The sequence below is a fragment of the Perissodus microlepis genome, chromosome 20, assembly GCF_051167445.1.
Source record: "Perissodus microlepis isolate ML-2025 ecotype Zambia chromosome 20, ASM5116744v1, whole genome shotgun sequence".
Taxonomy (NCBI): Eukaryota; Metazoa; Chordata; class Actinopteri; order Cichliformes; family Cichlidae; genus Perissodus; species Perissodus microlepis.
The window spans coordinates 13,597,476-13,610,619 of NC_140480.1; the positions used below are offsets into that span (position 1 = coordinate 13,597,476).

Sequence of the window (13,144 nt, forward strand, 5' to 3'; positions counted from 1 at the left end):
CAAAAGTATTCATGACCATAGTGTAAAATCAAGCACCAGGCATGCAGACTGCTTCTACAAACATGTGTGAGCTCCAGCGTAGTACCATGAGGGGACGGCACCTGTGCAACAAGTCCAGTCATCAAATTTCTTCATTACTAACATATTCCAGCTGTTAGTGGTAGTATAACAAAGTGGATGTGACAGCAACTTAGCCACGAAGTACTAGGTCAGGTAAAATCACAGAGTAGAGGCAACAGATGCTGAGGAATGGAGGTCGCAAACTTTCTGCAGAGTCAATCACTACAGACCTCCAAACTTCATGTGGCCTTCAGATCAGCTCAGGAACAGCGCACACAGAGCTTCATGGAGTGGGTTTCCGTGGCTGTGCAGCAAGCAAAGGATCAGATGCAGTGGTGTAAAGCACGGCACCACTGAACTCTGGAGCACTGGTGACATGATGAATCACGCTTCTCTGTCTGGCAATCTGATGGATGATTCTGGGTTTGGTGGATGCCAGGAGAACAGTACTTGCCTGACTGCATTGTAGCAAGTGTAGAGTTTGATGGAGGGGGGGTTAAATTATGATGTGGGTTTGTTTTTCAGGAGTTAGGCTCTTCTCCTTAGTTCCAGTGAAAGGAACGCTTCATGCTTCACCATACCAAGACATTTTGGACAATTTGATGCTCACAACTTCGTGAGAACAGTTTGGGGATGGCCCTTTCTTGTTCCGACATGACTGCTGCCAGCGCAAAAAGCAAAGGCCATAAAAACATAGATGAGCGAGTTTAGTGTGGAAGAACGTGACTGGCCTGCACAGACTCTTGACCTCAACTCAATGTAACATTTTTGGGATAAATTAGAGCGGAGACTGCAAGCCTTCCCAGACAACACAAAGCTGCTATAGCTGCAAATAGTGGGACAACATCATATTAAACCCTGTGGATTAAGAATGGAATGTAGCTCAAGTTCATATGTGTGCGAAAGTGACCAGTGAATACTTTTGGCAATATAGTGCATCTAAGCTCACAAAGCCTACAAAGACAGATCAATACATTTGCAGCATGCGGACGACCTAAATGCCTGTCTCACAGAATCAAACATAATTCCAAGGACACGCACAAAGAGGAAGCTGCAGCTTGTGCCTCTGATCCTGCCCAATCAAAGGACAGGAAAAAATGTCAACCAGAACACGTTTGTGTATAGGTGCATCCGCGTTCAGCAGCTGAAAAGATAGTGACATCAGGCTTTCTTTTTTTGTGCGTTTGTAAATTCCATCTGTCGTTCCTCTCCATTACTCTCTACATATGCTCTTTCCTTTATTTTTCTCATCCCTCTATACTGACATTTACTCCTCTGCAGGGTCCTACACGGCTGAGGAATTGAGTTCACACAGATCAAACAGTCTCTCTGAAGTGCAGTTAGTTGGGAAATGATGCATGTTGAGATAGAGGGCATCTCTATTCAAATATTACACACACATCAGTTATTCTACATATTATTCCTGACATCTCTGCACCACTCCCTAGTCAGATACATTTTCCCCTTTTTTTTTTTTTACTGTCTTTCACCACTCCTGAACTGTAGATTGAGATCTATTGTCTGAAGCATTTTGGTGTCTGCATAAAGCCTACTGTGACCACGTGACTGACCATTCACTTGTTTTTGCACTGCACTGCACTACATACTGTGAATATGTGACAAAATGAGGAATAAAGAAGCATCTGCTTGAACTTCTCTCTCTGTGAACAGAATAGTGTGTCTGCTGAACGACGCAACCGGCTACAGGGTCCAAGAGGCTCAGGTGGAGGTGTGTGTGAGAGACTGCGTCAACGACTACAGAGCCCTGTCGCCGCGGCCGTTCACCTTTGTGGTAAGGATCCCGGCGAGGAGACTTCAATAACTCTTTTGTTATGTTAGCCGCTCCACGAGGGCCGTGACAAGTTAAGAGACGCTCCCACTGCTGAAACACAATTAAATAGTGGACTAAATCATATCTAAGTTGATAAAAACTAGAATATTTATATTGAATTTTTTTCCCTCTCTTCTTTGCAGACTCCCTTTTTCACACGTATCCAGCCGTCCCAGGGGCCCATTTCAGGGGGAACTCGTGTCACCATCGAGGGGAGCTACCTCAATGCGGGCAGCTATGTGTCTGTCAGCATAGGACCGCTGCCATGCCAGTTCAAAAAGTAAGACTCCTTTTTTTATTGTTGCGATAAATTTAAAATGTATTAAACTAACCCCCTAAGGAAAACTGAGTGATGCTTAACGTGGTAAAAATAAATTTACACTCAGAGCTGAAAATGCTGAGGATGATGGGAAAAACAAACAGATAAAGCTTAAAGGAAATATGTGCATAAATAAGCATTCTCTGTCTGAAGATTTGTTTTGTGGTGTATTGCAAAAGAAAAAAAATAGCATTATCATAAAGATATTACATGCACGTGCAAACATGTAACCAGTATGTCAGACTGGGTTTATTTCTGTGTGTGTGTGGGGGGGGGGCTCATGACTGTTTGTATTAAGCGTGTGTGCATGCTTGTTGCTCGCAGACACTCAGCACCTCTTTGTCTGCGCTCACGCAGGCTTTCCTTAATCTACTGCATGGAGAGAGAAAAAACGTCCAAACTATCACCACAGTTGCTTGCATGTCAAATGTATGGATTAGCCTCAAATAGCTAATCTCTATTGAAGCGAGCGTACGCTAGCTTTGATGTCACACCAGTCGTTTCCGTCCCCACAGTAATCCCGCAGACTCCACTTCACCGCGACTGTTTGCTCACCTCAACTCTGTCTTTATCTGTCACACCCTAACTGTGGGACCGTGTTTGTGGCATCTTGTGAAGATTGCTGGGGCATGGGTTCTTTCTGAATGGGGTTGCTATGGTTACAGGCCAGGGGACTCAGGAGACTGGATATCGTAGATTCTCTATCCTTTTTTTTCTTTTTCCTCACACTCTCTCCCTCCCTGTGTGGCTGCTGAGATATAAAGAGGCACAATAGATTCTGCAACACCAAATTGAAGTGCGCTCACATACTTTCTTATACACATGTACTGTACTGTACAAAAGCAGCCACCGCTTAACTGTGCTAAATACATATTAGATAATGTATCTACTGAGGACTGCACGAGGCTGCAATCCAAAGTGTTATTTTGGCTTTAAAATAATATTTTGGATTGTAGTGTTTGTCACTGGTACTATTGATTGTTGAGAAAAAAATTTTAAATGTAAAAAAAGTAGGTGCTTTAGTTAGTCTTAAACATAATAATAATCATAATCTACTAATAATCTAGTAATAATAATCTAAATCTGGGTGTATCATCTGGATGAGGGAGGTGGTTGATCAGATTGCACCCAAGTACAAGTGCAGTCCACACAGAAGGAAGAAAAAAATCCCCCCTGAATGGAGGCATTATCTGTGCTATCGTTTCCCTTGTCGCTTGAAGTCAACTGCACTTCCATGAGCCACAAGATCTGATCGTATTTCCAACAGGACTAAAATAAAGCAGTGTAAATACCAAGGGTAAGGACTCACAGAGTCGTTGCAGTTACCTAAATGCTGTTTTCAGACAGGCTGTATATAAAGGATGGACATACATAACATCACCGAATTTTGTAGTCATGTAGACCGTTTGAAACGTCAGCTGTAGTTTTTTGGGGGGTTTTAAATGACAAATGAGAATATTTAACGGCTTGGTCATATTAAAGTAAAAATAGGACAGCATCCTCCTTCTGACTATGAATATTCCAGCATATAGTGACAAATCTCACTTTCAGCTATTTATTTTGTCATGCCAACAAACATGCCAACATTTTGGCCTTCTTGTTATGCTTTCATGAAGGTACATGTTTGCTGGCATGACAAAGTAAATTGGGGAAACTAAGAAGTTTTGTGCTACTGCTGCTTATTGACTTGGGTAATTGACCCTGGAGTTTTGGTGTGCCACTACCGTACCGGGAAGGCAGGTCCTTTTAAGACACTGGACTAAGAAAAATCCTTTGTTGCCTGGTAATTGCATTGATTTCTTTTTTTATATTCTGATTTTTTTTTCATTTGGCGATTGACTGCAAGTAGCTGCAGCAACCAGCTGATCAGCTGAGTGTGCAACACCTTTAACAGCACCTGACTGCGAGTGCTCATAGATCTGGTCCCAGTCTTTGGAGCAGCTGTTCTAAGTTAACAAGAACACAAGTTCATTGCACAAGTTTGGAATAATTTTGTTTACAGCCACTGTTTATCCTTTAGTGTAAATGTATCATAAATAAGAGGGTGGTGTGCTAAGTTAGCTAACGTTAGCAAGCTACATACAGAACATATGAATAAAACACTAGAATTAGACACACTACAAAGTTTTCGACTGGGCTGTTAAAATAATAGACCACATCCTATGCCATGTTATTAGTTAAATAACTGCTCCAACAATACAAACACCTCAGATTAAGTGAGGTGAGGCCTAGCAGACAGTTAGCAGCTATAGCCTGACTCTTTCAGCAACCACTTATAACTCAGCCTGCCCACTCAGTCTGTTATTTGTATTAAGGTATAACTTTAATACCACCCCCACCAACCATGCAGTCTTTAGCAAATCAGCTAAAGAGACAAAGATTTTTATTCTATCCAGACTGTAGTTATTTAATTTCTGCTGTTAAGTTAGGCATTTTTGTAATGTGACTCTATGTGGATTGACCTGCTTTTTGAGCTTTTCTCAAGTGGCCATTCTCAAAGGAGCTGTCGTTTTTGACACTTAAGTGTTAGCATTTTTTTTTTTAGCCCTGTAGGTTGCCACTTGATAGACTGACATAACAGTCTTTAATCCCAGTTGTGTAAGTGGCGACAGATAGTTCCAACTATACATTTGCTGTCTTGGCCTCACACATACAAGCTCAAGTTGTGAACTCTGATTCGTATGTTCCAGGAGGCCGTCAAGCTGATCAAACAGCAGGACTTGGCTTATTTTGTGAGCTGAAGTGCTCTAGTTATAAGCAGAATGATCTAATCAGGCAGTTTACAAGATGAGTTAAAGAGCATGAGATTAATTGGCTTCACAGGACAGACATTGGTAATTACAAGAAAAAGTCATTTAATATGTCCTCTCTTCTGCTCGAACTTCGGTATGAAATAAATGTCCTGGCACAAGAAAGAAATCATTGCCTCTTCATTATTACAATTCTTTATTCTATAATTCTGAGTGATTAGGCACTTCTAGCTGCTTGCTAGGGTGCTGCTAAGATTTTTACTCTGTTAGATGTGAATACTTTCCTTCTCAAACCTAATTTTACTTCTCTTTTATTCCCTCTATATGTGTTCTTGTCCAATAATTCTTTATTAATTAGAAAATTCCTGCAATCGGAAACTTTATTCTGTCAGAAGAAAGGTTGCCACCTTTTCTGGTGAAATAGGTTTTATCTTTTCAGAGCCTGGCAAATGGAAATGTGAAAATACAGCCCTTGATTTGAGCATGTTGACATTAGTTATATAATTTGCTCTCTACTTTGCTGAGACTTGTCCTTGGGCTGGAATCGATTTCCGTCAGCTTTTACTCCTTCTGTCCGTCCAGGAGGAATGCCCGTGAGATAGTATGCGTTACACCAGCTGGACTGGCCTCGGGCAGTGCCCCAGTCTTGGTGGACATCGATGACGCAGAGCTCAGAAACCCAGAAGTCAAGTTTAACTACACAGAAGACCCCACTGTTCTGAAGATTGAACCTGACTGGAGCATTGCCAGGTAAGCTAATGTGTTGTGTTTGTAAGTTTACAATTTGAGTAAGCAGCATTTTTTTTTTCAAGGGATAGAAACAAAAATGTTGCTCCTAGAATATATCCAAGTGGTTCTGAAGAGGTCCTGTGGGGACATTAATAATAAAACTGAACCTAAATATTTTTTCATGCTGGACTTTTGTCTAGTTCAGATCCCGAATAAATGTTGGCTGGATAATCTCAGCAGCTAGCAGCTGAAAGAAATTACAGTTTGGCTTTTTGCACTACTCCTGTGCTCCAGAAGCATCGCACTGGCAAATTCGAGGAAGTGTTCTCGAAGCAGTCGGAGCAGAGTTAAATGCAGGATGAGAGCTCTGACAGCTAGTTTAGATGGAGGTAAATTGACGGTGCCTCCGGAGGTTTTTCATCTGGCTCGAGCGAGGCGTTTTCAGCAGAGGAAATGAGCAGCAGCAGAGGCGGCAGCACGGTTTATCTGAAAACAGAAGAGTTTAAGCTCATTGTGCAAAGCGGGTCATTAATGGCTTGATTTTGATTGGTTGATTGAAGTGGCGTCTAATACTGATCTGCTAACGATGAGTGAGAAGTAATGCAAACGATGCGCAGATTTCCACAGCCTTTCACACAACGGCTAAATAAATAAAGACTCTGCTCCACTACTCGGCACTGAACATGACAGCAGCATCGCTGGGGAAGACGCACACAAGCAAACCATTTCACATTAAAGTAGATTTACTGTCAAACGGGGCAGACACATGCACTTATTGGGCTTTATGATGGATACTTAGGCTAGTAGAAACAACTCACTCTCACCCTTGTGGTTTTTCCGGAGCTCCATTACAGCTAAGTAGGGCTGCCACAAATGATTATTTTGATAGTCGACTAGTCACCGATTATTTTTGCGATTAGTCGACTAATCAGATCATGCATCCATTGGACGTACAATGTACAGCTTATTGCACCAGCATGCATCTGCTCTTATATAACTATCATTAGCTTACAGCTTTAAGATTTTAAGGTATGTGCTAACTAAAAATAAAGACAAGATGATAGTTTATTAAATTTTAATGAAATTTGTAGATTGTTTCGGTGAAGTTTAATAAACTCCTTGCTATCTAAAATATAACAGGACACCGGAGTACATTCTCGAGCATCTCACACTTCTGATAGTGTCTTTTGTTTGGATCTTACAAAGCTTCAAACGTCGATTTAAACGACTATTAAATCGGTCGTCGACGATTTTGATAGTCGACGTAATCGTGACTAGTCGACTAATCGTGGCAGCCCTACAACTAAGATTTATTTCTCTGTGGAAGGTTGTTTGAGTTTGGTGTTACTTGGACTAATCGCAGGTTTTTAATCCTATGTGGGAAGCATATTGTGCCGATTTTTATCGCCAGCCGAAATACACACTGATGAATGGCACCTACTGGGTTTTTGTGCGGTTTAACTCTGAGAGCTGTGTGGTTAAAACCGGTCAGTTAAAAATAACCTATTGCTTGGCTGTGGTTAAACTTTATAAGGTAGTACTGTATTTCCTTTCACATATCCTGTCAAAGCCCTGTTCCTGTATGTCCAGAGCAACATTTTCTCATTCTCTTTGATTGAAATTCATTTCGATATTTAAATAGGCAGCAGTGATGCCTTTTTTCTTTTTTTTACCCCTTATTTTTTTTTACCTGTTCTTGCCTCTTGCTCCTTCTGTGCTCCTCCCTTCCTTCCCTGTTGTTACTCATCAGCAGATTGTAGGAGATAGATGCAGAGCTTGTTAGAGAAAAGTGTTGATGAATCCTGCCCGGTTCCCTTTTGCCCAGTAGGGCCAGCCAAGGAAGCAGCTGAGGCCCAATCACTGCCCTTCCCACCCACTGCGAGGGTGCCTCTGTGAATGTGTGTGTAAAAGCTCAAAACGGGGGTTCTACTTCAGCAAGCTCACTCAGGAGTGATGATCCCACGCAAACAAGAGGCGTGCGCGCACACATACACACAGACGCCCTGCTGATTCCCAGAGTCCCTGATGTTTGGCCCCAGATCCCTCCTCCATCTGGTTCAGAAAACCACAAAACAACTCATGCACCTCGGAAACAGCAAGCAAACTGCGATAGACAAAAGTGCGTGTGGCGCTTCCAACCAGTAGGCGCTTTAATTTGAATGATGAATTTCAGCCAGCGATCGGCGTCACGTGTCGCTTTAGGTAGAAAGTAAAAAGAACCAGTAAGATGTGATAGTATATCCGTTCGTATCTGCCTTATTGTCTGCCTTTGTGCGGCTACATGCACGCCTGGGGAGCATTATCATTGTGCTTGGGAGATGATAGCGAGAGTGGATAAAAGAGAGTGAAAAGAGAAAGAGAGCAGGGGTGCAGAGAGAGAGAGTGCATTACCATTGTGCTTGGCTGATGATATTCCATTTAGGACAAAGACAGAGCACTTCAAAAATAAATCAATGAGGAGTACTCATCTGGGATACTGGGGGAGATTTATTTGGGTAGTGGTAGAGGTTAGAGAAGCAATTTTGGAACAAAATATTCAGATTTCTTTCTCAAACAGAGAGTAAATACAACAGATGGCTCGGAGGCTTGCCACTCCTTCATTGAGTACTGCCAGTGTGCCTTTGAGCAAAACTGATTAGCACTTCTACTCCAATATAGCTGCTTCATGGTAACTGTGAAAAGTGGTAGCTGCCAAGGCTAAACGTGTGTGTGCTTAGTCAACAACTTAATTACGAGCAAAAAGGTCAGACCAGGAAGTAGCACGGCAAAGTTTATCCATGCCAAGCCACCAGCACAGCAGCCGGGCTGCGAGGTGAGCATTTGTAAAATGTCACTTGTGTGTATAAAGTCAAGAAGAGCACTTGTTGGGAATTCTCAAAAGTGCAAGTGCTCAACTGTCTTGTTGGAAGGACTCGAAAATCAGAATCCTGAATGCTACCTGAGACTATTTTGCTATTTTCTACAAACTCTTGTAGGACTGATTGTGCACACTTTTGAAATTTTATACTAGTTAGGAGCAGTGGATCTTTAATTGCTTTTACTTTTTCTTCTTGGGTTTGTATGGTGTTTTAATCAGTCAATAACATTTGCTACCAGTTGCACAGTTTTTCCCAGCCACACAGAGACCGTTGGGCGACTTCCTGTAAACGACTGGTTGCTAGACAAATGTGTATTCATTAGCTGGTTGGCCAGTGGTTGCTGCAGGTTGCTGGCAATCACTAGGAGAAACTGGCAAAGAGCAGCAAAGAGGTATACAGTGCTGCATTGAAAATCTTGTGATTGGTCTGGTAACTAACAGATTTCCATAGTTTTCAGGGAAGAAGCAGGCTGATCGGCTAACACTCACTAAATCACCACTAAGCTGTAGTTTACTGAGAGGTGCATGCACGGTGCACAGAGGCGTATGTATACCATCGACTGCAGTCTGCTGTAAACAAACGCGACCTTTTCCAGGTACATTTACCCAACATAGGAGGGTTAACAAAAATGGATCGTTCAACACACAATAAAATTCAGCAGATTTCTCTATTTGACTCTCTGTTAACTTACCGTTACAGAGTAGCTTGACTGAGCCTTACACGTGTGCTTCAGTGTTCAGTTTCAACTTGCAAACAAGCTTTTAATCATTTACTGCTGCACAAACAAAATCTTGAAAAACTGTTCCGATCCTCCTCTTACTCCCCGACAGTGACAGAAAATGCTAGAGAAAATGAAAAGGAGTCAAAAAGGAAAGGAGTCCAGAGAAAACAAGAGAAGGATGAAGAACAGGCAAGAGAGAAAGACTAACCACAGTAGCTGGATTTCCCAAGCTACCTGTGGGAGTTTATTCTGATTGTCTTGTTGTCTGTTCCCCGAAGCATGTACCTGAGCTAAAGAGACTCACTTAGACAAAGATAGGAGCAACAGGGACAGAAGGATTCAGAGCAAATACACATCAAGCTGAATAGGATGGCAGCAGAGGACAGGGGAGGACAGCCGGTGTTATAAGAAGTGCAGTCTGTCTGCTCCTGTGCTGCATTTGTAGCACAAACTTTAACAGCTAATTAAAAAAATCTGCTTCTTTGAATATCCTCTGGGCTCCTTTCTTAGGTGTCTTCATCTGCCTTGTAAAGACCACAGTAATAATATGCCAGGTCACTTGTTCCTTCTGTTAGCTAAGCGTGGTTCATGTTATATATAATGTATACTGAAGGTACTGGGGCACTGCTTATGCAACAGTGTTTCAGAGCCTCAGATTATTATGATGCTTTGGACTATCTTGCATTCATGAGGACTTAAGCTAAACATAAATAAATATATAATATAGAAAATATATTAATATATGACACAACAACATTAATCATTTAACTGTAAAGCAGTTGTCCAAACCAATATGCTGAGAGATCAGTCCGTGGCCGTGACACAGAAACTAATTTCTATTCAAAGTGGAATGAAGGAGATTAAAAAAATCATTAAAATAGGTTAGATGGAAGTTTCCTACTTAAATTTCTTAACATTAATTAGAGTCTGCGCAACAGAACAAACTTGATTTGTACAAAATTAATTTTACTACACTGGCAGAGTTTCATGGCACCCATCCATAGTGAATTGAAGTGTCTCGCTTCCAGTTACTTAAGCCGAATTTGGCTCTTGAAGAGTACAGTGCTGTAGAAGAAATGACACGAATACTGTATTACAAAAAAAAGAGTTAGTGTGTATACTTTGTAAAAGTGTGAGCAATCAGAAAAATATTGGTACCTTTGTCAGCTGTCAAAATACAAGTCAGAGGCTTTATGCTTCCTATAACACCTATAATCGCGTATTAAACATGATAGTGTTATCCAAAGAATGGATGAGATCAGGTATCCTAAGCGAGTAATGGGCAACCTGCCAAAAAAGAAAAAAGACTCTGAGAAGCTGAGAAGAATAGCCAGGCTCGAAGCCTTTTATATACCTACAATGCAAGAGATGGTACGTCTACCTTTATCATTTACTCCCTGTCTCACCCTATCATTACCGTTTGCCGCTATTGTAAGTCTCGCTGGATTAGAGTGAGAGATGAATGTCTCTTGTTAGCCAGCCAGACTCTCTTCCTAAGATATTAACAGGTTCTGTCTCTGCTTCTTTTCACCGTGTTGTTGATTCTGCTGTTGGTGCTTGTACGCCAAGTCATTCTGGATAAGTGTCAGATTAATGCTGACTATGAAAAAGACACCTTGGTATTGCAGAAATCAATGTTAATATGTGGTAACCCACCAGATGAAATGTGCTCTGGTGCACGGTGGAGCGTCACAAAGGAGTACTCGAGGCGAGGGACTAAGGTTTGTCCAATGCCTCAGTGAATTCTGTAATACTATGACAGAATTTGTTTCTGGCTATATGGTATTTATTATATCCAGTGGATGTACTGCCATGATCAATTGTCTAATCCTGCAGGAAGCCCTTAACTTCCCCTCACTGAACTGCTGTTCATACTAACATAGGAAGAGCCTGCCTTCAGAGCTTCACCTCTCATTCAAGAGACTTCTTCAGTTCTAAAACAACTGGTGGAGACTTCAGGGTAATAAGCTCCTATTACCTTGTAGTAGGCATGGCAGAAAGTTCTAGGAGTCACGTTCCATCTAGTGGGAAATGTCTTAAAGCAAACAAAAAACTAAAGAAGTCCTGTTACATTCTCTTCAAGCTCTCAAAACTACCATGATTTAGATGGCTAAGAATCTAGATAGACAAGATCCTGCCTTAGTGGGTACACAGGACATGGCACATGTTGCATGTTGTCTGGTTCAGAGACGGGAAAGATTGTCAGCCTAGCATGCACTGAGAGTTTAAAGTCACCGTCAAAAGCTAAAATTAGTGAATATATTCCTTCTCTTCTAGTCAAATAATAAAAAGTCAAAAGGATATTTATTGTGAGAAGTTCATCACCTTGAGTACTCACAAAATCTTTGGATTTGTGAAAACCAACCGTTACCTTGGATCATGGAAGATTTGCAGTAAGATAGCAAGGGTAACGGGAGAAGGAACAGGGAAAGCCTTACAGTTTTATTGGCCATCTGCTGTTAAAACCCCAGGGCTTATAAGTCTGCAAAGACAACTGATCAAGACACACCAAGATATCTTTGTTTCAAGTTGTTCTTTGGGTTAAATCTTTCCAAGATTGAAGAACAGCGGGAAAAGAGTGTAGGGGCAATGAAGCAAATCCCTTCCTCAGCAGTTTCCCCCGACAGAGTTGATACCACCAAATATTCCCAAGCAACAGAGAGTAAATCTGAAAAACACTTGTCTTTTAGGTGTAGATAGCAGAGGCAGCAGTCAGGCTTGGGAATCTCTGAGTGAGAGAATTAGGTGTATTAGATTCTGCATCAAGCCAGCCACACAAAAAGACCCTGAGGAGTTTTTACTTTTATCACTGGCTAGTTGAACTAGAGAATTCACCATGGTATAGAAATATCCTGTGGATATCTGTGTTTTTGGGTTTGCAAAAATACCTTAGCATCCATGTGTGGTTAGGGAGGTATACGATGTTTGTGATTTCTTCAAAATACATGGTTTTATTCCAGCCTTTTATTTCAGACAGCAGTGATAGGAACTACAATGCAAACCCCTCTAGACTGTGAGAATCTTGTAGAAAGACACATGATAGTGGGTCTTAGAAACAATATCTCTCAGTGGCGCAGATAGCCCAGCAGCGGTGAAAGCGCTGATCTTCTAGAGGAAGACAGCACACAGGTGCACAAACTGCAACTGCAAAACAAGGTGAGCGTTGAGAAGGTAAGAAAGGTTTGAAAAAACCTTCTAAATCCAATTTAAGCGTAGCTGTGAAAATGTAAGGCTAACTCCATTCCCTTTACAGGTGGCAAGAGCCCTCTGTGATAAAGGTTTTATATTTTCCATGAACTTCATGATTCTCTCGCATTGAGGGTCATCACGAGAAGACCACCAATCACTTTGGATAACAGCAAAAAGAGATGCAGTTGAATATTGGCCACTTTGACCAGAAGGATTTGATAACCAGATAGACATTGCTTGACACCAACAAGCATCGTCAGACATGGCGAAAAATAAAGAATTTTTAAAATAACTTAAATAAACAAACATTTCTTAAACAAGATGGTCTTACCTGCACCGACAGTATCAAAAATTACGCCTGGCAGTTCAGCTAAATTCTGCCATGGCGATTTACTGTATTCAGTCCAGTACACCTGCTCAAGGCAAACACTGTGTCTGTAGATAGATTTGTATGTATAGTACAGGGGTGGGGAACTCCAGGCCTCAAGGGCCGGTGTCCTGCAGGATTTAGATATCACCCTGGGTCACCACACCTGAATCAAATGATTAGTTTTGGCATTGCCAGGCCTCTGGAGAACTTCAAGACATGTTGAGGAGGTCATTTAGCCATTTAAATGAGCTGTGTTGGATCAAGGACACATCTAAAACCTGCAGGACACCGGCCCTCGAGGCCTTTAGTTCCCCACC

The 13,144-nt window shown here is 41.6% G+C and overlaps 1 protein-coding gene across 3 annotated transcripts in view; it reads left to right on the plus strand.

Moving 5' to 3' along the window:
• Positions 1-13,144, plus strand: part of LOC146364258 (plexin-A1-like) — a 309,896-nt gene that overhangs the window by 226,071 nt on the left and 70,681 nt on the right. For all 3 annotated transcript variants that reach the window (XM_084916148.1, XM_084916150.1, XM_084916149.1), the window contains exons 14-16: positions 1,732-1,852; positions 2,035-2,171; positions 5,543-5,710. In XM_084916148.1, coding sequence (XP_084772274.1) covers positions 1,732-1,852; positions 2,035-2,171; positions 5,543-5,710 — 426 coding nt within the window. The remainder of the gene's footprint in view (positions 1-1,731; positions 1,853-2,034; positions 2,172-5,542; positions 5,711-13,144) is intronic.